The sequence below is a fragment of the Artemia sp. Qi Xiang Cuo genome, chromosome 9, assembly GCF_049724085.1.
Source record: "Artemia sp. Qi Xiang Cuo chromosome 9, ASM4972408v1, whole genome shotgun sequence".
NCBI classification, from domain to species: domain Eukaryota; kingdom Metazoa; phylum Arthropoda; class Branchiopoda; order Anostraca; family Artemiidae; genus Artemia; species Artemia sp. Qi Xiang Cuo.
Window position 1 is genome coordinate 37,675,432 of NC_142802.1, and position 27,854 is coordinate 37,703,285.

General features: G+C 35.8%; 1 protein-coding gene across 5 annotated transcripts in view; it reads left to right on the forward strand.

Moving 5' to 3' along the window:
* Nup154 (nuclear pore complex protein Nup154) overlaps positions 1-27,854 on the forward strand; it is a 170,765-nt gene that overhangs the window by 57,618 nt on the left and 85,293 nt on the right. For all 5 annotated transcript variants that reach the window (XM_089094519.1, XM_089094521.1, XM_089094520.1 and 2 more), the window contains exons 9-13: positions 1,762-2,056; positions 4,099-4,176; positions 7,150-7,337; positions 13,526-13,638; positions 17,022-17,211. In XM_089094519.1, the coding sequence (XP_088950645.1) occupies positions 1,762-2,056; positions 4,099-4,176; positions 7,150-7,337; positions 13,526-13,638; positions 17,022-17,211 (864 nt within the window). The remainder of the gene's footprint in view (positions 1-1,761; positions 2,057-4,098; positions 4,177-7,149; positions 7,338-13,525; positions 13,639-17,021; positions 17,212-27,854) is intronic.

The window sequence follows — 27,854 nt, forward strand, 5'->3', positions numbered from 1 at the left end:
TACGATGTTAAGTTATGTGCCATTTTATAACCGAACACTGTTTTGCTTATAATTTGATTGTTTATCTATGAAATGGTAGCAGTCTAATTACCATTGTTGTTATCCTTCCGTGCACCGAATTGGCCTATGCTAGGATACTGTCTTTCCGTATTTGTACCATCATGTGCACTGAAATCCCTTAATAAAAGTATAATATTCCTACCTTAGCTCTTGTTAATTTGTTCCTGTTACTGAATGAAAGTTTCCTACGCTATTATTTCAATTATTTGGCCCTAAAGGGGAAAATCCACTGCTACTGATATCTGGTAGTTTTAGTCACAAATTGTGCTGCTAGAATTATATTAACATCTTCCCCACTTAACCGAAATGTAAACGTTTCCATATTCATCATGTTCATCATGACCTATTTTCATGCTTCTAAAACCCTGAGAAGTGTTTTCTCGAAACTCACAACTAGTTCTTTTTACGATAGTCGCCTTTTAAGTTTTAGCATGGCTTGTCGCAATTTTCACGTTATTTAGTCATTGAAATTATAGGGACCTCAAGAATCAAGTAGATCTTGATCACTACAGGGTTATGTACTATTACCTTAGACTCATTATATATTCACGCTTACAAATATTATGCTACGATAGTGACTCAACCCTTAAGTAATAACGTAATAAGAAAGAGGTTAAAATGCCCACCAATAGAAGCAAAGGGCAGAAGAACTATCCATTGTTGAAAATCGAGTACAACGGTGTGTCAATTACTAGGATATGATTCTCTCGATATGGGCCATTCTTCAAGGTCACCTCGGAACACTGTTTGTATCTACAATTCAACTTATTCCAACTCTTAAAAGGCCCTACCTGATGTCGCCGTGATTTCGCGCTCGTAGAGTTTCCCTTCCGGGGATAAGCAAGAAGGAAAGAGCTTATGGCAGAGTGCAGGGGTACAACTATCTCCCAACACCAGAACATTTCACGTCTTTTATTACCAGACTATCTATCGTTATTTTATGCTATGAATTTATTTTATTACCCTTTTTTGTTTTGTCTGATTTCATTGTTTCGTCAATTCTATTTTCAAATACATGATTTTATGCTTGTATTTTTCTCTCTCCTTCCTTTTTTATTCTGATTTGTACTGTTTTTTTTCCTGTTTTGTTTTCTTGTCTTTTCGAATGTGTGTATACGATATATGATCCACCCTCCCCTCCCGTCATTTAATTTCTTTTCCCTTATTTTAGCAATCTTATTACACTACACGATTAGCTTTTGACGCTTTTTCGCTTTTTGTTCAGTTTTAGTTTTTTGACTCTGTGTCATATTCTCTTCTGTTTTTGACATGTTCAACTTGTTTAGTAGTGTATTTTAGACATTTTCATCGTGACTGAATTTACGCAATGAGTTGCTTGATGGCTGATATTTACGGAGTAGAAGCCCTATCATAAGGGGGTTTTGCCTCTTATAGAATTGACATTAAAGGACGACAGATAAAACTATCGGGAACTTCATATTATTGAATACACTTTTGGAATAATAATTATGCCGGTGGAACAAGAACTTTGGTATTTAATGGGTACTATTGTTGCCTGCAAAAACGCCTTGGGATGATGCATGAAAATAAACATCAGAAACCGGACAGGAACAAGGGACCTTGGGTGTTTTTTTTTTCTTTTTTCTTTAAGTTTCATGTTATGTTCCGTTTTTGTTTTTCTTCTTATTTTTTCATCTTAACTTTAATTGTGTCTTCTACTGCGTTTTACTTTTCTTTTAGGGCTGTCACATTTTTCCAAAGCTTCGACCAGTCGAAGTCCTCCGTCAACTTCTGGTTGAATCTGGAGGTGCTGATTCAGAAATTGTTCGGACATTTTTCACAATACTAAAAGAAGAACAAGGAGCAGCTGTAGCGTTAATTCTTGCTTGCTCTCAGCATGCACAAGATCCACAAATTTCTGATTGGGCAACTAAAGCTTTTCTACTGTATGGTGGAGAAATCAAGACAACGCCAACTAATGTTGTTCCTACCTTTCCTCATTCGTCGTTATCTGGAGCCGACTCCCCCTTAACAGGTATTTGCTCAGATTTAATAGGTATTGTCCGACAAATATACTTAGATTTCGAGTTTTGTTTGTTTTCTAGATCGAAAACATCGATTTTCCAAACTTGGAACAACTGAAAAATTGTCACTACAGAATTGTCATTCAAGTCTTAAAATTAAAAAGGGGATGGAGTTATTAGCTTGAAGATAAATTCCCAGACCTTCATTTGGGCTGTAAATCTATTTCTGAGACTTTCACTGACGTAGTCTAATAACTTCCAGAACTTCCGAGAAGCCACTTTTATACGGAGAGGGGGAAGGGCTCAATTTGGCCCATAGGTCTATTCTTAAAGGTTCCATTGATCTAAAATAACTGCAACATGGCTTTTCGAGTATCTCATCTACCTTACTGTAATCAAAACACTACCTAATCTTCGTTGACCAAATGCATTTTTTTTTTTAATGCTGCTATGAAATCGTTGCACTGTTTAACTACTTGAGGCTATGACAACGAGAAAAACTTGTCCTCTGTGTCTTTGTTCTAAGTTTCTGCTTTGGTCACGTTCCAAGAAACACCTAAAGATTTACGACTGTTTTTTAGTCGTCAACCCAGACTGGAAATACATGTTCACTCTTCTTCTTTAAACCTTGTAAACTATTTGATAGGTGTTTTCTTAGTTCTTAGTCTTTGGCCATCTGCCTAAACTGATCTTTCGTGATACATGTACCGAGTTGGATCGATGGATCGAAGCAGGGTTTTTTTTTTTTTTTTGTTTTTTTTTATATATAGAGATAGAGAGAGAGTCCGCGCATCATTCCTAAAGTATCCTGAAACAATGTCTCTGAAAAGTATCTAGCCTACTATCTTCTTCTTTTTCTATACTATCCTCATCATATTTCCTCAAATTTCTCTTAATTCGGACTTCATTCAGGTTCCTTTGCTCTCCCATGCGTTCTTAAGTTTAGAAAAAAAAGTAATCGAAGTAGAATATGAGTTTTTCTTTTCATCAGACATAGCTAACTTTTTCTAAGGTCTTGGGCACGACAAAATTTACCTGACTGATTCAAATGAGAAGGAAGAGGCCACCCAACCCCTGCTAAATACCGGGCTCAAATTGGACCAATCTGATAAGCCTGTTATGTACCTTGACTGATACTCTTATTTTTCACAGAGCGAACCAATTACTTTTACATACTGGGCACAGCAAACTATAATTCTTCTGTTCGAGTTCGTGAAAAGTTTCTTGTCTTGTAAAATAGAGTGTAAAGTAAATTTTAGCTAGAATGGACAACGATCAACCCAACGGGTTCCTTGTCACAGGGGGGAGGGGGAAGGGAGGTTTAAATATTGCATTTAATAAATCAAACAAAAAGGAAACTTTGTCTTATCTGGATTTGCACTTTTCGGGGATATGCTCATAGACAAGCTAAGCTTATAAAAATAAACTCAAATCCCAAAGTATTAAGGTATATGTTTACTCTGAAACAAGTGATTTTGCGACAAGCCTGTAGTTGTAGCTTACATCAAAAAGACAAGACAGTCATATCATTATATTCATTAGTCTCAGATCTATCTTTTGGCCGAGCCAGGATTATGATATTGCTTAAATTTTTTATTGGAGAAGGATGTAAATTTGCTTTAAAAAAAAGAAAATTGTCCTTTTTTCAACAGTTTTCAACGAATATGCAACGCATTTTCCATCTAAAAAACCATGCACACCATATTTGAAAAATGTAGTTCGGTAGATGGATAGAAATCAATCATAGCTATGCAATGATAGCAAAATCGTCGTCTTCTATGGATATATTAAAGGCGTAGGGGAGCAGGAAAATAAGACTAAAAAAATTGCACAGACAACATAATCCTTAAGTGTTTTTAAAATCTTAAAAACTTTAAAAATTGAAGTTAGCTCACTTAATGTATGAGAAACCCATTTGAAAAATGAATTGATGAAAGTAGTTTGGATCACGATATTAATATATAACCTTCATGCATTTTATAAACCTACGCACTTTATATTATGTTTTAATATTTTTATTATATTTTATTATTTAGTTTATTTTCTTTTTTAGGTTCTGGCCGACCATCATTCGGAACACCGCTACAAGGTCCACCTCTGGGATTTTCTACACTTGGGACTCCTGTGCAAAGTAAGATTAATTTGGTAAAAGCTAGTAACACTTCCGTTAAAAAAAGGGGTAATATGGCCTTATACCCTCAGGTTTGACTGATTGCATTTGTGAAAAATGAATATGTGTTTCTTTTTTCTAATCTGTACTCGGTACTTTTTAATCTACTAAAAAAAATTGCATTCTATAACTCAATGCTAGGCGAACTTCATGTTTGACCATACTTTCAGCATCTGGCTACGTTCCAAAGACCGCAGAGGATTAATACCAACGGAGAGCATATTTGCATGTTCCTTACTCACATTTGAATATGTACCTTCAAGAAGAAATAATATGCAGGAGAACATCCTAAAAGTTCAGCTTCATTTTCTTCATATACGTTGAACCAATCATGGATAAGATATATTTCTCTTATTCTTCCTCCAATGCTCAGAAGTACACGCTTAAATGTAACTTTTTGAAGATACACTGCAAATTTCCCGTCATTAAAAGTGGGTTTCCACCCCTCACTGCTAATTCTAAACACATTCTGATTGTTTTAACTTGCTATCCTTTCTTTTTGAGACAAGGATCGCGTGCTTTCTGGTAAAAGTGAAATCTTTGCCACAGAACTGAGGAAGGTCTAAAAGTAATATTCCTTTTCGCAGCGTGATGTAGTCTGTGATCTAGATCGAAATCGTGATGAGGCTTTTTTTTTTTGCATGTGTCTGGTGACGACGTGGACTGAGCTTGAACCTTTGTGCAGTGCAGAAGAGGGTTCAATCTTTTGGGCTTAAAATATAGGCCATGTTTTACGATAGGATGACACATTCTCGAAGATTGAACTTTCTGGCCATCTGTTTTAAGCCAAACGAAAAGCAGGTCGTCCCCGAATGAAATGGGAAGAGGTCACCAGAAAGGATATAAAGGAGACTGAAACGTCATTGGAGGGCGGCAAAGAGTGAAGCTTTGAATTGATTGGGGCAGAGGAGTTTCCGTGGCTGTTTTGGACTCTCCAGGCTTGGCAAAACAAAGAAAGACATTTTGAGAAAACAACGGGTCTGTGATCAGTAGGAAGAAGTAGAAAAGAACCCATCCAAGATTTTTTTGCCTGTGTCAAACAAGGTATCCTCAGAATGGAGAAGAAAGAGCTTAAAATAAAACTAGATAAAAACAGGAGGACTATTTAAAATAAAAAAAGGAAAAAAAAACTTCAAACTAAACACTTGCAATTGCCACTCAATGACAAAAATCACGGAAGTAGAGTACACAATAAAAGAACCACTACTCTGAACAGCAAAACAGAAACAAAAGACGATAAAATGAATTGAAAATGAAGTTAAATTTTCTTTTGAGAAATAATCCCTTTGTTAGCATCCATTTTTTCCATAAATTTTTTCCATGGATTATTTTTTTGATAATTCCATAAATTACACCAATAGTTAAATTTCCTGTATCTTTGATAATTGCCAAATCTAAGAATAATCGTTTTTTTATATTTCTATGGCTTTACTAGCCCATTGTGTAAAGTCTTTTTCATTAGAAACAGCTGTTGCTTCTTCAAACTGTAAAAACGGTCAGCATGATGGAAAGTATGATCTCCCAAAGCCGAAAAAAAAAAAAAAAAAAAATAAAAATCAGGGGGCTTTTTGTAAATTTGACAGCATTATCTGTGGAATTGCGGTGCTCAAGAAAGCGTTCCACAAATTGTTGGTGAGTGTGGCCAATGTAAAATTTAGCTCAAGAGCAAGGAATACTATATAGCCCTAAATGGTGTCTTGGTGCTACGATGAGTTGTTGTTAGTAGTAGTAGTAGTAGTAGTAGTAGCAGATTCGCTTTAATTGAAAATTTACCTGTGTCTTCTTCATCTGGTTTTTTAGTTTTTACTTCCAGTGCAATTTATAATTTCTGAAGAGATTGCTTCTTACGGGCTTTGTGTTTCCTAATAGATATAGAGATCTTTCCGAAAAGATCTTTATTAGATTTAAAATGACCGAAAGACAATTGGAAAAGGAATAATAATTCATGTTTCGACTCAAATTTAAATAGCTGTTAATTTGATCTTTTGTCTTTGGCCGTTCGATAATGACATAATAAATAACAAATGAGATAAATTTCGAAACCTGAGAATTGTTTACTGGACGCTGCTTTGAGAACCTCTTTTGTTGACATTTAGTAATTTATCTAACTGATAATATTAACGGATTATAAGATTTGTTGAAAAACATCCTGTAGTAAATTCGTTTTCTTTTCACACCATGAATGTTGAAATTGCACAGTATTGAACAGTTTTTTTTTTAAGTATTGTAAGCTACAAATTCAGAATTAGTCAAAAACTTATAAGACATGACTATAAGCGTGTCGAAATAATGCGCTTTTGAAATGATAGACATTATCTATCTTGTCAAAAGTGCGTTTAACTAAAATCATTGCTGTAGAATTTTCATGGATTCCAAACTATCTCATTTTGGCGATACATTTTTAATTTATGCTAGTTTAATCGAGTACAGAATGGGTATAATGACTAGTAAACAAAGCTTGTTGAATTAAGGCCTTTTGGTATGCCATCGTTGATATTACTTTGCCAAGCTGGTACTCCTGATCTCCTTTCTAGGGGAGAGGGGCCATGAAAAAACCATTTTGGGTAGTTTTCAATATAATTGGAAAGTGAAACCTCCAAAATTCTAACATTTGTCTGACTGCCCCCCCCCCCCTCTAAAGTTCGATTTTTATGCAAAAAAGGCTCTACAAAGTTTGGATTTTGTATTTATTTCTACAACATTTCGTAGTAGACTACACATTATCACCATTTTAGCTAAAGGATGCAATTGATGTTTCCTCAAAAATCTCATCTTGTACTAACAGTGAGAGTGGAGATATACCGAAAATATTCGTGAGGAAAATGTTAGTTGTGACATTTAATGTCGCAAGGCCCTTTGTCAGCACTATTTTAGTTAATTTAACTAAAACATTGCTAATTTCTCCTTTTATATTGATACCATTTTTCTTTATAGGTTTCCAACCTCCGCTTATTTCTACTCCTCAGCCAGGCCAAATTATAGACAATCTAGCTCCCATTACTCCCATCGAAAGTTTCTTCTCTGGAAAACACACTGGAATTTATATTTACCTAGGAAGAATTATTCGACCAATTTGGATTCGAGAGCTAATCTCTGAAAAGAAAATGGGAAATTCTCTATTGGTAAGATATTCCATTATATTTTTCTTAATGTTCGTAGAGCTAATTCCTAAACTGATCTTTACTATTAGGAAGAGGGGCGAAGAAGTAAACACATGATGGTTATTTTAATACGGGTAAAAACAGTATATTTTGCCTGTTTATTGTTTTGTTTTAACTACCTCACACTTCAAGTATGTTTTCTGTTGTTGTCTTTTTTTCTTTTGTTTCTATTGCAGAGTATTGTTTTTTTCCTCTCTGGTCTTCATCATGGAAATAATTTATAGCTTTAAACCCTTCGTTGGACAGGTGTAAACTTTTTGAAGATTGACTGTGAGATTGCACTTGCAGAGGACTCAAAAACGAGTGGGTTAAGAGGTTTTTGTCATGGTTGTAGTAATAGCTGCAATCTACTAGAGGGCGAACCACGGTCCACGACAACCAACAATGGCGTCAATTGGGGGTCAATTTTTGCCCTACCTCACCCCTAGGTTTGAAAAATACCTATTTTTCAGGAATTTTTATTGAAAACTTGTTTTATTTTTCTCTGGTGTTTTCAATAAAAAACTGAAAAATGGAAAAGTTTGCCCCCCTTCTTAGAATTCAAAAAATACATTTACCTCCACCCCCTAATCTTTCCAGTTTGACACTGTTTCAGGAATGATAACTATTATACATGTTAATTTTAAAAGTAATGATAAAATCAAACTTATAGTTATTTTGAAAAAGGGTTCTAAAAGTCGAAAATGATGGCAGATCAAATTTTCTATTATCATAAAGGATAGCCGAATCTCTCATCTAAAGCTATGACTTGTTTCCCCTTTTCGTAAATATAGAGAAATCAATGATTTTCAATAATAACCGGATCGTTTAGCGGTAAATGCCATTGAACCTTGTACAGTCATCTTAATCATTTTAGAAAACCTCTTTTACTAAAACAGTTTGACTCTGTTTGGCATAATTCGACGACTTAATGATGACCTAGAACTTGATTTACTTGAGTCCTACCTGTGGATCATTCTCCGTTTCTAGTAACCCTTCCAGGAACCCTGGTGCACCGACTAGGCTATTGTCGTGGATTTAGACGCTAAACCCATTCTTTATGACGCATTCGAGGAACTTCAGACATTTTGACCTTAAACACGATATCAGTCAACGCATCACTATCTCAGCTCAGCCAGAGTCGACCCAGCTCTAAATGGGTACCTGGAGAAGTTTTGGCAAGATAAACAGGTAGAGTGTGAGAAAGTTCACGATGGCTGGCCCCCAACCCTCCGTTGTACTTTTGGCTGAAGGGCCAAGAAACGGAGATCAGCACCGCCGGTAGGGACTGTAAAGCCCAATGCCGTATTCTTTACCCGTTTTTTTTTTACCACTATCTCAAACAGACTTTATAATCTTTGCCGTAAAACCAGGAAACACAAACTAGCTTAAATAGATATTATTTCATTGACTTGTTTGAAAAAAAGTTGTTTTGGCTTGTATATATCTCACAGGAAAAAGCCTTTGGATTTTTCGGAGCTCGAGCTTTGTGAAGAGCGAATCACAGCTGTCGCTCTTTACTAGGATATCTCGGCGCCATAGTAGCACAGCGGAATATTGATAATGGTACGGAAAAACAGATACAAAAAAATGCAGCTTTTTGTGAAAAGTTGCATTTTACTTCGTGGTATTAAGTTGAATTGTAAAAAGAAGCACGTAGATATAAAAATTAGCTTTCAGATGAGCCCTTAAACGGCTCTCACTACGATGTTCTGGTACCCCGCTAGCACCGAAAAATAGGATTTATCATTGTTACCTAAGCGAAACGTAATTTAATATGTGGTACTGGGGTTTTATACCTTAGTGATACATTTTTCGCCTTTTGTCAGGCCCGCTTATCAAAGGAACTCATTTTTATTCTATTTTGCTTCTGCTTTGGGGTCTTCCTAGCCCAAGTACTTCAGGATCTAAGCTTCAAGCCGAGAGAAAAAAAAAATGATGACTGCTTTTCAGTCCCAATTTTCCTATCGCCCCGTACTCCCAAACAAATTTTTGGTGTGTATTAGATTTCTCTTGGTCTACGAACTTACGGCTATAAGTTTTAAACTGACCGGGGACAAAAAGTTTTAGGCCTCACTCCAGGCTCTTTAATATCCTTCTCCCTCCCAAACAACGATTTGGAGGCAATGGGCCTTTGTGGCCTGAGCTTGGCCAGATCCAGGACTCATACAACAAAAAGTTGTGCTCTGGGCCTTAAGACTTTTCCCTGAAAGTTTCAAGCTAATCGAACACCCAAGATGAAAAATGTCCTTTTTTCCACCATAATACGTAACTTGAACAATTTAGAAGCAATAGACCTTTGTCTCAGTTTTGAGAGTCTGCCAAAGATATGTATTCGCAATTTGCATAATTTATGGCACTTGTCCTTGGGCTGTTGGGGACCATTGCATCCCCGGAGCAATATTAACTGGTCCTCAGGTATGCACAATGTTCCCAACCTGTCAGTAGCAAAACTCGACAAAATTCAAAAAGAACCACAACTGTGTTTTGACAGCTTTTCTATGAGCCAAAAATATTTTTATATATAAAATTGGTATTTTTGGACAAAATCTGCCAACAAATTTGAAAACTGCAAAGTAGCATGCTACTTTGCTATGGCTCTTTTTGCACGCCTGCTGGTCCTCTTGACTATTCTGAGAAAAATGGGTATATAAAGTTTTGATCAGATGTCTTGGAGGGTTGCAGGGTGTTTGAGTAGCAAGAAGTGCAAGAGAGGGGACTGCTTGCCCTCTGATCACTTATGATCATTAAAAAGGGAGCTATAACTTTCAAATTTCCAATCCAATGAGCCCTCTATAAAGTTTTACCGGCCATTTCTTCTATACCAAGTGGTTGAAAAAAAAATTGTACATTGATGGTACGTGTCTGTTTACTAAGGCAAAACTAAGATTGTGTATCTAACAGGATGTATAAATGTATAGAAACGAAGAGTTATTACTCAATCAGTCAGAGGTAGCGGTCTAACGTTGCCTATAGTAAAGAGTCATAAGGGTTCAATGTATTATTATTATTTTCCCCCCAGAGGCACTTCATATGGAAGGGATACTGCGTCAAAAGTGATCGGAGGGCACCCAACCCCCTCCCACGCGTCCCCCTCATAGACATCTGATCAAACTTTTGAGATAGCTATTTTGTTGAAAATATACCCCCCCCCCCCTATTGCACTTTATAGCTGAAGGGCTTTGAAACGGAGATCAGCAAAGCCGGTTTGGACTTTACGTCCAAAACCAGCTTGGACTTTATCCTTTACCTTTTCACCTTTTTTTTTTGAAAATGTTCCAAAGGTCAAATAACTAAAAGCCGGGTTTTTGCAGGCTATAATTTTTGCAAGCTGCCGTTTATTTACATATAAAGTTTTTTTTATTGAGAAAAAGCAGCATGTTTAATCCTGGGTCTCCAAAGAGGTTTAGGGGACAAAGATGAAACTTTAAAGAAATGAAACTTTAGAGAGACTTTGAAAAAGTTGAGAGGGATGTCGAACAAACTCAAACCATACTATGTACATGCTGGCTGTCAAAAGGGCGTACAAGTAATATTGAAGGAACAGCTGAGTGTATTAAGCTGAAACTTTCAGAGTATGTTGAGGAAGATGTTGAAGTGTGATCGAAGGGCAGACAGCCCTCCCTCTACCGCTTTTAGATAGGCTACTCTTTCAACTCAAGACTGATCGAATTTTAAAAAAGCCATTTTGTTCAAAATAGTCTAAAGGTCTAATAACTATCCCTCCAGGGATGCCAAAACCTCCACAGGGGCAAGGATTCAAATAAATTACGCAGTTAGCCAATTGCTTACATGCAGGGTTTGTAATTGGGAAAAGGGAGAATGTTTAATTCTGGGTGTGTCCGAAAAGGGTAAGAGCATTGAGGTGAAATTTAGGGGAATATTGAGGGGTGTGTTGAGCTAAATAAGAAGACATTATGCCTCCAGGTTATCAGAAGGGGGAATCTGCAATATCTTGGGAACGCCTAAGGGTATTAACTTGAAACTTTCAGGACCACTACTACTACTACTGTGGCCGCAACTGCGACTAGTTGGGACTGCGATTCTGACCATTTGCGACTGTGACTGTGACTACTTCTAGTTGTGACTACTTTCAGAAAATGTTGAGGAGGATGTTGAGCAAAATCAAAACACACTATCTGCATGCTGTTTGTCAAAAGGGTGCATCAGCAATGCCTCTAGAATGAATGATGGTATTAAGTTGAAACTTTTGGCATATCTTCAATATTTCAAGAACAGTTAGGGAAGAGTATTATGTCGAAACATTCAGTGAATGTTGATGTGGATGTTGAACTTAAAGACAATATGAGTATCCCAGGTGTCAAGGAGCGTAGCTTCAATATGGAGGGCCTAATATTATTAAAGTAAAGCTTTCAGAAAATTTTTAGTGGGCGCTGAAATAACAAAAAAACAAAACAAAAAAAAAACACTTTGCATCCTGGCTGTGAAAATGGCATGTCTGAAATATCTCCGGAGTAGTTAAATGAATTAAGTTGAAAATTTTGGAGAATGTTGAACTTAATCAAAATACAATTGTTTACTTCCCGGTTGTCTAAAGGGCTTATCTGCAATGTCTCAGAATCGGAAAATGGTATTTAGTGAAAACTTTCGAGTGATGTTGAACTAAATCAAAAGTTTCTATGTACATATAGCTTGTTAAAATGGTGTGTAGCATATCTCAGGAACAGTTAAGTATATTAAGTTGAAACCTTCAACCAATGTTAAGGGGGACTTTGAAATTTATTAAAACACACTAAGTTAGGAACGCTATAAGTTATTACACTATATTAGGAACGGCTAATGACATTTAGTTGAAAATTTCAAGGAATGTGAAATCAAAAGATATTAATAATAAATCAGAATTGGATATTTTAATTCTTAAGCCGGAGACGTTAAAATCTGGAGAGATATTCATTATATTAATAAATAATAATCATAAAAATAAACTTTCGGAAAAGAAGTTTTTCAAAGAAAAGTAAAAAGCCATATAAAACTTAAGACCAGCAGAAATAAATCCTATAATAATTAAAACAAAAAATGACCATAAATTCGTATCATAGAATAAATGAAACCCAAAACGAACAGAAATTAAAATAAATGATCATATCAAACATAAAGATAACGGATAGCCTTCTGATATACATGAAAAAATAAATCTTAAACGAGTAAAAATTAAATTGAATATTCAAGCAAACATAAATTAATAAAAATTACTACAAGCAGGGGTTTGGCTACTGCCCCCTTCCCTCTCTCTTAACCATACTAGCTGTAAAGCCTAATGCATTATTTGCATTTTACTCGAAACGAAATATGTTATAAGAATTTTTTTTTTTATATGTTTATAACATAAAAAAAATGCAGTGAAATAAGATGTTGAAATGCTGAAATTTCCGAAAATTTATATAATTATATGTTAAGAATTCAGTTTATTTTCATCAGTCTTTTGCAGTCGTCTTGATTATTATTGTGATTTAATTTTTATTTTGTGTCGATGTTTTGAAATATTAGAGCATACTGATCAAAACACATATAGTTTTCAATAAAACACCAGTCATGCAATAGACTTCATAACTGTTATGGATAGTGGAGGGGGAAGAGGGCAGTAGCCAAACTCCAGTTTGTAGTAATTTTGGTTTGTTTTAAGTTTGACTTTAATATTCAACTTAAGCTTTACTCGTTTTAAGATGTATTTATTTACCTAAATCAGTATTTGTTATCGTTATGTTTGGTATGAACATTTTTGTTCGTTTTGAGTTGGAGTTATTTTACAACTTATTTCTGCTGATCTTAAGTTTCATCTGGCTCTTTACTTTTCTTTGTTAAATTTCTTTTTCGGAAAGTTTCTTTTTCAAATAAATAACGAATAATAAGGCCTTCTATCGCTTGGAGTTATTATATGGTATCCTTGTCGCATTTTCGCTAATTTTATAAAACAGCAACAGTACACATTTAAGGTCTTAGTTATGATGACGAAAGTAATTGCTTTAATTAACCAAATAAACTTAGTCTTGTAAGATAGAGTAGTAAGAACCAGCTGTAATCCAAGCCGTTTCTGTGGAGAAGCTAAAATATTTAAGAGTTTTCACACTCTCCTGAAAAATGCGGAAGGTTTAGTTATCTCGCTTTTAGAATCTTAGTTCGACATTGTTAATTTGATTTATTTTCCTTAGGTTGAATCATCTGTATCCGTGGATGAAATAGGATTCATTATTTCTAAATTGACTGACCTTCAAAGCTTCATTGAAAGAAATTCACTAATCACTTCAGCGTCTCTTCCAGATAAGTATGTTTCCTTAATTAGGCTCCAAATAGGACTTGATAGTAGATAATAAGGTTTTGCTTTGACCCCCCCCCCCCCCAGCTTGCTGCCGTTAGGACCGTAAAAGAAGGCTCTTAAGACATTGCTTCGTTGTCGCGTCGTTGGGTATTAAGTAGGCCCACGTGGCCGAGCCACCGAAGGTCTGCATTTGACAACATTTGATATGACTCATTGTTCCTGGAAGCAAAAGCGTCAGTTTGTTTGTGGGAACTTTTTTTTTTCATTGGAACCCCAGGCCACAAAATACAAAGAGTGGACATCGTCACCGTCCAATCACTTCTAACTTATAAAACTGGCTCTGGAAATTAACATGTGTATTTGTAAAAGCCCTCATCCAACATTCTACGCCAATCAGTTCAGTACGAGCTCTGCTCTTGATCGTATTTTTAGAGGATGATCGTATTCTTTAAGAATGACCCCTTAATCACAAAGGCCGTTAATTAGAATAAATAGCTCTGATGAAAGTACAAAAAAAAAAAACTTTGGCGTAAAGTGCGAGGTAATGACTAGGGAGTGAACCAAATCATATACGTAATAACTTTTGTTCGTTCTAATTTTTATGTTGCTCCTTACTTTCAGTTCAAAAATTTTTTTTTTATTATTTAATTTCTGATCGTTTTTTTTTTAAATAATGCTGGGAAATCCGGTGCCCCCTTCATAGCAATGTCCCTTCCCCCATGAGAACTTTCTCCCTGGAAATATCCTCCCACGTAACCCCCCCCCCCCCAACTACCAGAAAAAGTCGCCCCTGAAAATTTCTGAATACTTCCCAATAACCAATACTATAAGTAAGCATTGGGCAAAGTTCACAACTTGCAGACCTTCCCCCGGGGACTGTGGGAGATTAAGTCATACTCAAAGACATATTTATTGTATGTTTCGACCATCCTGAAAAAAATGGTTATCTCAAAATTTTGATCAGGTAACTTTAGGAAAAAAATGAGCGTGGGAGGGGGCCTAGTTGCCCTCCATTTTTTGGTCATTTAAAAAGAGCACTAGAAATTTTAATTTCCGTTCAAATGAGCCCTTCCGTGATATTCTAAGACCACTGGTTTGATACGATCACCCCTGAGAAAAAAAAAACAAACACGCATCCGTAATCTTTCTTCTTGCAAAAAATACAAAATTCCACATTTTTGCAGATAGGAGATTGAAACTTCTATAGTAGGGTTCTTTGATAAGCTGAATCTCGTGGTGTGATTTCACACCATCAGATGACTTATGGTCAGACGTACTTCACTATCTATGACTTTTTGGGGGTGTTTCCCCCCAAAAGGGGGAAACACCGCGTAAGTTTTTCAGGCGCGTAAGTTTTGACGGGTAAGACTAACCTTGATGAAACTTATATATGTGGAATCAGCATAAAAATCTAATTCTTTGATGTATCTATTGGTATCAAACTTCCGTTTTTTAGAGTTCTGGTTACTATTGAGCCGGATCGCTCCATACTTACGTTACCACGAAACTGTTTGAAAGAGAGGTGTTGCCCACAACAAAACTTTTTATGTATTTGGATCGTCATTGTCCTTGAACACAGGGATGTAAGTTTCAAGGCGTTTGAAAAATAAAGTTTTTGTTTCTTTTTTTTTACTTATTGGGCCCATTTTCGAAGGGTACGTCTTTTTTTTTCCATTTTTCTCGCGCATTCAGGTTCCCTTGGTCGCAGTTCTTTTGTGTGTGAGTTTCAGGAAAAAAGAGTTTTGTAGCCGATGTAGCGATGTGTAACCGATCAGGAAAAATAGTTTTCTGACCTTTTTCGGGTGTTAGTTTGTTTGAGCCCTCATACAAAAACCCAAATTTCATTTTACGTTTGGGTCCTCTTGTTCCATAGAGGTACGGGTGTGAATTTCAAAATAATCAGTGGCAAAAGTTGTTTGGCGCGTTTGCGGGACCCTTAATGCCACCTTCCCCAACAAAACTTTTTGGTGGTCTTGACCTAGGGAAGGGTTCCTCTAAGTTTGAAGCGAATATGACAGCCAAAATAAACATCCTCATTTTTTTCTCACTATGAAATATATTTGTAAATAATGAACTGTTTGTGTAATTTGGGCCCTTGCCCCTAGGGCTGCACGGGTCATGTTATTCGTGGTTCTATATTAATCGGACTTTTCGAATCTTTGAAAAAATAGCTATCTTGAACTTTAATTCGTCGCCATGGGGTGTTACGGTTGGGTCTTAGGGCAAAAAGGGCACGAGAAGGGCTGTTTGACCTCCAAGCACTTACAACCCTTCGAAAGCGCACTAGAACTTGCAGCTTTCAAGTGAAGGAGCCCCTCCAAAATTTCTACGACGATCTGAAATAAAAGTAGTATCAATAGATTCCTCATTGTACGTTCTTTCCAAATATTATGGTCGCTTTTCTAACATTGAACCCCCCCCCCCTTTGATCCCATATATAGATCTAATAATATATTTCTCCGTTTATTGATTCTCGTAATAGATCATAGGTTCTTTGCGAAAATGGATTTTTGCAGTCTTGCCTCGAAGAAATCTAGTTTCGTCTGTGATTGGTTGCACTATTGGATAAAACCACTGTTTGAAAAGATGTAAAAGTCTAGAAACATCCTGCATATTATAAAGTAAAAACTTCATTGTTTAATGTCTTCTTTTAGTTATTGTGGTCGACCATGATATTTTCAAAGAGCACGAAATAAGAAATAAAATGGTACAATTACCAAAATATAAAAATACATGGGAGGAACTTCGCTCTTTACAGAATCAATGCTAGTGCGTTGACTCTGATTGCAATACTGATCTCTGATTGTAATCATGACTACAACCCAATTAGTTTGTAATCCTGTTTTGTTATCTTTGTTTTGATGATCCTTTATTGACTGCTATTGCCGGATCAAAATGAAGGCAAAAAAAAGAAAAAAAGCGGTAAAAAGACATTTACAACTGAAAAATGAAAATAATTTAGTGGGAGGTGGTAATCCTCTTCAATAATCTTTATAAAATACATATTCTGTAATGGTTACACATGCATAGATACATACTTAGTCCTACGAGGTAGAAATTGATAAATAGTTTCTTTGAGTTGTTTTTATTTTTGTATTTTTAGTTGTATAGGCTTTTGCTGCCATTTTGGTGCATTGTACATCTCATCCATTTTTTTCCTTTTTTTTAAATATGAATATAGACACGCTCATCTATGGAGGAAGAATTGGTTGTTTTTGAGATAGGATATTTGAATTTGAAGAATATGAATTCTGTGAAAAACAAATTGTTTGATGGTTTTAAGTTCCGACCTGTCAAAATGCCAATAGAATAATTTTAAAAATATCAAAATTCCTCTTTTTGTGCCGGAATACGACCTGTTAACTTTATCACTTTAATTTATTATCTAGTTTTAATATAAGTCGCCGAAATATAACCGACGTGCCTGCTCAGAGAAGACACTATATGGATGTGAAGCAAGCGGAAAAACAGTCTCTCCAGGCACTCGACCATCTTGTAAAGCACTCAGCTGAAGTACTTGGTCTTTGGAGGGTCATATGCGACCATCAGCTTCACTTATTAAAGGATAATTTACCTGGGGTAAGTTTTTGCATCAAAGATGATTCTCTTAGACAAAGTTTTCAGAAATGCCAAATTTTAATGTTGGTAGCTAAATGTTTTATATATTTATTGTTGTTTTTCTCCATAAGGACTTTTTAGTTTGATTTCCGAACTCGATTGCTCAAGCTAACAAGATCTATAAAGTTTTGTTTACCAAAAGCATGCAATGTTAATTATTAAGAAAGATCAGTGTTTACTTCAGTGGGTTCCACTTGAGGAATACCATTGAACTTTTTCATGGTGGTTAATTATCTTATGTGCTAGGAAATCAGGGTTAATGCAGAAATGTTAATTATTTAAAGAGCAACATTTCTCTCGTTTGTTTTTTTTTTTTTTTCGGCCACTTCGTATAGGAGATAATGGTAGGGATGGTCGTAAAAACTTAGACGGGGACTCATTTGGAGTTTTTTTTATTTATTTTTTATTCTAGCGACAAGGGCGGATCCAGGATTTTTTTAAGGGGGGGGGGGGGTTGGGGTGCAAAATAGGTTGATCCGATAAACTTGGGTTAGGAGCAATTTTAATTAACGCAAACTTGCATTAATTAAGTAAATTACGCTACTTCAGACTACGTCAGGGGGGCCCTCGCCCCCTGGATCCGTTACTGTCTAGCGACCTTTTTAGAGCTCAAAGCTACAATAGGACAAAGCTCCAGAGATCCTCTCGTGTCCATTGTTTGCCCCCGGACACCCTTATTGCGTCCTTTCCCTCTTACGTTTTTGTGTAGGGAGTATCTCCTTTTTTTCTTTTCCTTTCACGGAGGTGATCGTACCTGAAAAAATAAGGATGTCGATTGTTTCGATAGGGTTTATCTGAACGGAGATTAAGAGTCCCAGTACTTTTTTAAGCTACGAAAGGGGTTGCGCAATAGCAAATTGCCCTTTTCTAATACAAAGGATAATTTTTGTCAAAATAGAAAGAACAAGCTAGTAAATGAAAATTTTGGGATAGCCAGTCCAATTTAAATGGCCAAAACACTAAATTGAAGGTTATAATTTCCTATCTTGAAAGCTCCCGCCTCTGACTGCATTGACGGCTGCATTGAAATTCAGCCGTCTTACGGTTGAAACAATAGAGTAAGTATCATCCACAAATGTGGTATTAGATGTTAAACATTAGATGCTTAATGCTAAAGATTGGAAGGGTAATAAATATCCGTATCGATCCGGGATGGAACCAAACTTTTTTTTCTTTTTTTTAGGTTCGCCATTTCTATAGAAACTGGGAATGATTCTTGTGTCTTCCGTCTTTTTTTATTTCATGGTTTGTGGCAGTAATTGCAACCTTGGAAAGAGAAAACCGCGGCTCATTGTAACCAAAATTTGTAAAATACATTTTCTTTGGAACTTTTTCGTTAACAAAATTTCTCAGTTGACAACAACTCAAAAAATTGGTACTTTTGTTCTCACTGTTGAAATAACGTGAATTGCCAGTGCCAAAAAGTTTTAACCGAAGGTCTGCAGACCACCCCTTTGAATGCAAGGAAAATCACTTTTGCATGAGTAGTCCATATTGTGTCTATGATTTTCCTTTTTTTTCCATGATTTGTTATCACATATAACAAATGGTTATAGGAGAAGGAGTAAGGGATTGTCCAAAGCTAATGCTAATTATAATGGTAGATGAATGCCCAGCTTTTAAAGATCATATTGCATTTATAAGTACTAAATTAGCCAAAAATGTTGGAACTCTGCGGAAGCTAAAAAAAAATTCTACTAAAAAGGTTATTAGAATGTTTTATTTTTTTCTTATTCATCCATATTTGCTGTACTGTGTTACAGTTTTGTCGTTGACGTTCACTAGCCATTTGTATCCGCTCCGTGTGTTACAAAATAAAGCTGTAACAGATTTGACCAATGACTTGTCCCAGAATTCGGTAAGATCGAGGTATCACCAATTAAAAATTTTACCATTCTTTGGTTTGGTTAAATTTTATGTAAATTTGTTTATGTATAATTTTTTTTCTAATTTGTTACCTGCATGTTTTTTGGAACTTTATAATGAAAAGAAACATAGTCATGAAATTAGAAATTCTGAATTGGTTAGAACGCCGGTTCCAGTTACTACCAGATCTAAATTTTCTATTAGGTATATTGGTCCTGAAGTCTGAAACAGGTTTCCGGTGGAAGTAAAAGGTAAGAAGGTTTTTAAGGAATTTCGTGCTCCTTTGTGATGTATTTGTTTTAACGGGTATTGTAGACACGGATAAGGTGATTGATCTGGGAGTGAGTATATGCTTGTGAATGTTAAAAGAGAAAAACTTTCTTGTATGTTGATTGAGGTGATAGTCGGTATATGAAAGGAAGCATGATGAATCATAGAGTATGAGTGTGGGATTCCTTTAAGTTCCCTGTAAAAAATGTCTTATCCTTAGAATATTAAGTATTTGTTGAGTTGGGGTGGGGGGGGAGTGGAAGAGTCAGAGAGTATTATTTCTCCGAGGAAGTGTATTAGTGCATAAGTAGTTGAAGTGTTCCTTTTTTGGGTCATGCCAAACACGCTAGTAGTGTGTATGTGCACAGTATGAGATATACATGTAAATATACATTGAAATTGCTGTTGATTTGAACGGTACATTCAAGCGTACATTGAATTGCGCAAGAAAACCCATGGTCAAAAGTGTATACAATATGAACGGTACATTGGAATTACACAAGAACCCTACAAGAATATGCTCAAAAGTGTAATAGATTTCAAGCGTACATTCAAGCGTAAAAACCTACATGAAAATATACACATGAATTGCGCAAGGAAAAGCCATGCCTGAGACACTACACTCACGCGGGGATATTTTAAAAGTTGGCACACTAAAGTCGAGGTTTTTTAAACTTGGCAATGTATAATGTAGTCAAGCATGTTTTGAGAGTCTGGTCATAATAATATAATTTAAAGCAAACAGGTTTTTTTTTCTGTTTTTGTTGTCAATTGCACAATGAATGTACGTCATGAATTCACGTGTACATTCTTAAAAAAAACAAAACTGGTATTATATATAGTAGTCAAACATGTTTTGGGGGCACGCACGAAATTATATAAATCAACATCCGTTTTTTTATTTGTCCTTGAAAAACTGTATAAAATGTTCATGCACTACAATTCAATTTTCATTATGTTTTAACACATCGATTATAGTACACTACATATTATTAACTTTGAGAACAATGGATTCGTCAATTGTCAATGTGAGTACAGCTTATTAAATTTTTAATTTATTTCCAGATAAAAAGCATTTACAAGTAAATTCAAATTTCAGGGGAACTTAGCCCCCCTCCCCTCCAACAATACAAAACTTTAAAATATAATGAGTATATTCGATAGAAACGGCAAAGCACGCTTTTTTCTATTATATAAATAAAATCTCTCCTCCACAGCTATGTTTACAAGTTTTAATTGTTTTGAAAAACAGTTCTTTTTCATTCAAAAATATCCTTTTTCCAATCGTGCGTTTATAATGTGCTGTCTTTTTCCGGTTTGAATGAAAAGCTTCGGTGTTACAAGGAGAGTGACAGTTTTGGGACTCAAATTTCACACGCTATTCATATCATAAATTAATGGCATATGCTTAATGAATTAGCAACAAGGATGTTCCGTGACAAAGAGAGAAAATCGTATTCTAGTCTAATTAAAGGAAATATATTTTATTTTCAATTGTATTCCATGATTAAGAAGGTTTTACGATGTGAAAAAAAAGAAGCTTTATATTTTAGTTTTTTACGGAAATGGCATATTTTCGTTCCAAAGTTTGGCTTTTTCAGGGCTTGAGTTGCAAGGGAGTTGAGTTTCACGAGGGTTCAGTTGCACGGGGGTTCGGTTACATGCGGATTCAGTTACAGGGGGTTTAGTTAAATGTGGTTGAGTTGCATAGTCTCGTTGGAAAAAATTGGAGTTCACGCTTAAAAAGTTCTGTTAAGAGCAATTCTTATGGAAATGGTTAATTTTTGAACCAAAACTACGCTTTTCTGACTGAATCTACACATTTGAATCAGACAATGTGACAATATACACAACTGAAAGAGAGACGTGTGTTTTGACCGTATTTTATATAATTTAGTCTAAAAAATAGGAGTTCACACTTAAAAAGTTCTATTAAGAGCTATTTTTATGGAAATGGTTAATTTTTGAACCAAAACTTCGCTTTTCTGACTTATGATATACATTATAATCAGAGAAATGTGTTTTGATAGTATTTTCTATAGTCTCGCTGGAAAAAATTGGAGTTCATACTTAAACAGTTCTATTAAGAGCTATTGCCATGGAAATGGTTCATTTTTGAACCAAAACTACGCTTTTCTGACTTATGATGTACATTATAATCAGAGAAGTGTGTTTTGATAGTATTTTCTATAGTCTCGCTGGAAAAAATTGAAGTTCATACTTAAACAGTTCTATTAAGAGCTATTGCTATGGAAATGGTTCATTTTTGAACCAAAACTACGCTTTTCTGACTGAAGATATACATTATAATCAGAGAAATGTGTTTTGATAGTATTTTCTATATTAACGTTGGAAAAAATTGGAGTTCATACTTAAACAGTTCTATTAAGAGCTATTGCTATGGAAATGGTTCATTTTTGAACAAAAACTACGCTTTTCTGACTGAAGATATACATTATAATCAGAGAAATGTGTTTTGATAGTATTTTCTATAGTCTCGCTGGAAAAAATTGGAGTTCATACTTAAACAGTTCTATTAAGAGCTATTGCTACGGAAATGGCTTATTTTTGTTCCAAAGCTGGTCTTTTTCATAAATTATATTATGGGGGGATGTTTTTAAAATCTCCCTTCCCCCCAAACAAAAAATTTCAAAAATTTTACTTTAAAAGTTTTTCTCTTTAAATATGTATAAATTGCTAAGACGTATAGTACTTAAAACTCAAGAATAAAATTTCGAGGGCAATTTATCTGTAAAAGAGGGCTTATTATTTCATTAATAAATTTTTCTTCTTTCTAAGGATGTTGAGGTGGATTCATACAATTACCCTCCCTCCGAAAAGAGACCAAGATGGGGTGATATCACATCGATGCAAGCTGCAAGACCATCAATCATCAGACATGCTGGCTCCTTTACAAGTTCTCTGGACCAGCCAGGAGCCTCTCAAGCCAGTGTCAGCTCTGCACAAACCTCTATCCAGCCTGGCAGAAAATTCAAGAGAGAATGGATATATTCTCATAATGCACCAGTCTCATCTAGTCAAGATCGGGGGGTCACCCTCTGTCAAAAATTGCCAGGCCCTTCACGACCAATGCAATACGATAATGATGAGGCCTCTACAGCTCTCGACATGCAAGCTGCAAATTTAAATGTGAGTTTTCAAATATTATTTCTCGCTAATGATTCTTTTTCCCCAAGTCAATTTGAAGGAGTGTGTGTGAGCGATACATGTGCCGCTTATTTTTCTGTATACCCGATAATTCAATAACGTCGTAATGATTGTTGTATATGTGTGTGTGTGTGTGTGTGTGTGTGTGTGTGTGTGTGGTGCTAGCGCCGCGTATTATCGATAATTAATTGAGATAGTATAATGAATATTGCAAATTCAATAACGGCGTAATGATTGTTGTATGTGTGTGTGTGTGTGTGTTTGTCTGTGTGTGTGTGTGCGGTGCATGCGCCTTATCTACTCGATAATTCATTGAGATATTGTAAATTCAATAACAATGTAATGATTTTCACTATTTTATTGTGTGTTTGTGTCTATGTTACTAACAAAATTTGTAATTTATTATGCATTTGTTCTGTAAATAATGCTTTAAGCAAAAAGTATTTAGTTTAAATAATTCTAGGAGGAATTGAGTTTTATGGATGGTATGGAAAAAAAAGGAACATGATTTTTGAACTTTATGAAATAATGCTTATTTCACATAGAAAATAAAACCTTTTTTCTATAGATTAATGATATAGCACCACCACCATTGAGTTATGAGACATCAGCATTTACTGGACCAATTCTTTCACCACCAGCGGAGTTCAGTGATGAACCTACATTAGTTCTAGAGAATATGGAATGGCAAAGAGGTTTCCTTAATGATGTTTTCGGGGAAATGGCTAGCCTAGACGACTTAGACTGTGATACTGACATTATTGATGATCTGGGATGGGTAGATAGACTTATACGTGAGTATTCAGGAGATGTTACTAATGGAACTGAACTGAGTCCTCATAACGAAAGTCCGGCGTTGAACAATATATTCAGAATTGATCAATTGTCCCCAAACACTTTGGAATATGTACTATCAGGCTTAGGAGACCTCAATCACCCATCACCAAATGATGTCCATCACCAAATGAGGAGTGGAAAAATAATAACCTAAATCCAACCCAAATTCCCCATAGATATTATCCGTGTTTTTGCACACAATATACAGAAGAGTAAGTACGTCACTGGCCAAGTACAGCTTACAATAATCCCACCCATTTTTACACCCGCCCTTTGCCCAAACCCTCTTAGCAAATTCATAGTCACTAGTGGTGCACTCACTCTCAGTAAGAGAATTGTAAAAAGCTTCAATGGGTAGTAGTGACACCTCATCTAGCCTCGAGCCAGAGTTGTAATAATCATATGGATATATACACTTACACGTTAATAAATCATACATTTCATCATCGGGGAAGCGCTGTTTGAGGAGGGGGAAGCTATCAAAATTGTCACTTTTCTGTACCTGAATCAATTGACTTAAAGATTTGGGGAAGAAGCTGAAAGAGTCTAAAAAACAGATTTTATTCAGGCACGTGTTACCCTTGTCAACTGTTTTCCACATGAATTCTAGCAGCAGTAGCTTCTCCGATAACTTAGGTATGAAATTATTGGAAAAAAAACCATATATCCATGTATTATAGACAACTCCACCCTTGGCGATGTGGGCCAACGTCGGAAGAACAAAATTTAATTCGTAATTGTAATTGTGTATAAAAACAGGTACGAAATATTCCTGTCTAAAGTTTAAATTGCATGACTGGTGTGCTACCCCTCTAAAGTTACTCCCTCCCGATGTAATTTCCTGCCACAAATGATCATGGTCGATCACCTTCCTCCTCCCTCCATTCCCAACACCATCATCAAATTCTCCCTTGCAAACCCAACACATTTTACGATTTTTAATGGCCACTATGTCATCTGGTGATAGGAGCATAGGATAGTTTGTATAAGGAAGGTGCTAAATTGCACCGTTCACAGTTTTGATTAGACTGACCAATACCGAATGTTGGCAGTCTTCAGCGTCTCCCAACATATCAACTACATCTATCAGTTATACTTTATTATTGAAATCTCCTTGCGCATGAGCGTAAGAGACCCATAGGGCCACGTGTATATTACAGAAAATTGAATTTGACGGATCTGACACGTTGCTCAGTTTTTCCTCGCAGTCCAAAGTGGTCGTATTGCTCTACAGGAGTGTGTTTTGGAAATTTTTAAAACGTAAGATCGCTCTATTTCCGCTTACCGTCTCCACAGCTTGGTATCCATGACGTTTGCAGTGTTTTATGTGATACTTTAACTTTAAATCAGAGTAAAATCTGTAGAGACATGTTGGACAGTAATAACACACACCACGCCAATGTTTACCCTCACTTAGAACCCTACTAATATCCGTAATTAGATTGAAATGATCAATTAAATTGGAGTCTGTGGGTGGAGTGTATAGAAGCCAAACCCATTGTTCTACTGATTCAATTGAAGGAGCTCGCACTGGAAATACTACACCCTTCTTATCAGAACGCTGACCCTCTCCAAATTCTATTTCATACTGTAACACCGTGACACCAATCTTAAAATCTTCATTAGCCCACTCGAAAATATATATTCCTTTTAATATCACGGAAAATTGCCCATTTAAACAATTAAAATTTACTTTGGGGGACTTTGAACCCTCCCTACCATTAACTGCCATTTTATCCAACTTTTCTTAGTGGCATCTTCGTGCAGGGGTCTGTATGCTGCAATTAAAAAATAAATACTTGAAACAATGCAGCCTCATATTGAAATAGACTTGTTGTATCCCCATACATCCCTCTAAATCTGAATGATATTTTAATTCAATTGACCTCTCCTCATGCCCACATCTTACAATAAAATACTTTTAAAATCTTCAAATATTAACATTTAAACTGTCAATAAATAAAACCAGTGATCCACTACCCCCCCCGTTATAATTTTACCACTTACTTTTAATACTATTAGCCCCATTTAGAAAAACCTCCCCATAATTTAATAAATGCGGTTAAATTGCCAACATCTCTGTGTACAAGTACTTCGAATACACCTCACCCGCATTTGCATTTAAAAAGAATATTTTTAGTGTCATTTATGCTTTTAAACTGACTCCTACTCCCCACACTCCCGTTTGTGGTTCAAGAATGGCTCGAATCTTATTAGTATATGAATGTGTAATGGCCGAGGGATCTGTTATTATATCCCCCGACACTAGAGAGTTGAAGGGGTCACCGAAATTGGTGCTGTAGACCTTTGTGTGATGCAAGGCAGAGTTCGATAGAAAAAAAATCTGGAAGAGGGGATACTGGTGTTGTTGTTGTTGTATTACTACTAGTACTAGCTATATCATTAAGCGGAATGGTGGGGGGTGACACAGAATTGTCAATAACACCACCACCACTCCCAATCTGTTCAATAACATTGGTTGGATATGGCATGAGGTCCCCTAAGCCTGATAGCACATATTCCAAGGTGTTTGGGACATTTGATCAAGCCTGTCTGTATTGTCCAGCATTGGAATTTCGTTATGAGGACCCGGTTCAGATGCACTAGTAACATCCCTTAAATACTCACGTATAAAACTATCTGCCCACTCCAGATCATCAAGCATGTCAGTATCACAGGTTAAGTTGTCCATTTCCCCAAAAACATTATTAAGGAAACTCCTATGCCATTCCATATTCTCTAGAACTAATGTAGGTTCATCACTGAACTCCGTTGGTGGTGAAAGAATTGGTCCTGTAAATGCAGTTGTTTCATCACTCAATGGTGGTGGTGCTATATCAGTAATCTGTAGAAAAAAGGTTTTATTTTCTATGTGAAATAAGCATTATATCATAAAGTTGAAAAATCATGTTCCTTTTTTTTTCATACCATTCATAAAACTCAATTCCTCCTAGAATTATTTAAACTAAATACTTTTTGCTTAAAGCATTATTTACAGAACAAATGCATAATAAATTACAAATTTTGTTAGTAACATAGACACAAACACACAATAAAATAGTGAAAATCATTACATTGTTATTGAATTTACAATATCTCAATGAATTATCGTTTAGATGCGGCGCATGCACCGCACACACACACACAGACACACACACACACACACACACACATACAACAATCATTACGCCGTTATTTAATTTGCAATATTCATTATACTATCTCAATGAATTATCGAGTAGACGCGGCGCATGCACCGCACACACACACACACACATACAACAATCATTACGACTTTATTGAATTATCGGGTATACAAATAAATAAGCGGCACATGTACCGCTCACACACACTCCTTCAAATTGACTTGGGGAAAAAGAATCATTAGCGAGAAATAGTATTTGAAAACTCACATTTAAATTTGCAGCTTGCATGTCGAGAGCTGTAGGGGCCACATCATTATCGTATTGCATTGGTCGTGAAGGGCCTGGCAATTATTGACAGAGGGTGACCCCCCGATCTTGACTAGATGAGACTGGTGCATTATGAGAATATATCCATTCTCTCTTGAATTTTCTGCCAGGCTGGATAGAGGTTTGTGCAGACCTGACACTGGCTTGAGAGGCTCCTTGCTGGTCCAGAGAACTTGTAAAGGAGCCAGCATGTCTGATGATTGATGGTCTTGCAGCTTGCATCGATGTGATATCACCCCATCTTGGTCTCTTTTCGGAGGGAGGGTAATTGTATGAATCCACCTCAACATCCTTAAAAAAGAAGAAAAATTTAGTAATGAAATAATAAGCCCTCTTTTACAGATAAATTGCCCTCTAAAGTTTATTCTGGTGTTTGTAGCACTCTATATCTTAGCACTTTAGAAATATTTAAAAAGAAAAGCTTTTAAAGTAAAATTTTGGAAAATTTTTAGTTTGGGGGGAAAGGGGATTTCAAAAACATCCCCCCCATAATATAATTTATGAAAAAGCCCAGCTTTGGAACGAAAATAAGCCATTTCCATAGCAATAGCTCTTAATAGAACTGTTTAAGTATGAACTCCAATTTTTTCCAGCGAGACTATAGAAAATACTATCAAAACACATTTCTCTGATTATAATGTATATCTTCAGTCAGAAAAGCGTAGTTTTGGTTCAAAAATAAACCATTTCGATAGCAATAGCTCTTAATAGAACTGTTTAAGTATGAACTCCAATTTTTTTCCCATCGAGACTATAGAAAATACTATCAAAACACATTTCACTGATTATAATGTATATCTTCAGTCAGAAAAGCGTAGTTTTGGTTCAAAAATTAACCATTTCCATAAAAATAGCTCTTAATAGAACTTTTTAAGTGTGAACTCCTATTTTTCAGACGAAATTATAGAAAATACGGTCAAAACACACTTCTCTCTTTCAGTTGTGTACATTTTCACTTTTTCTGATTCAAATGTGTATATTCAGTCAGAA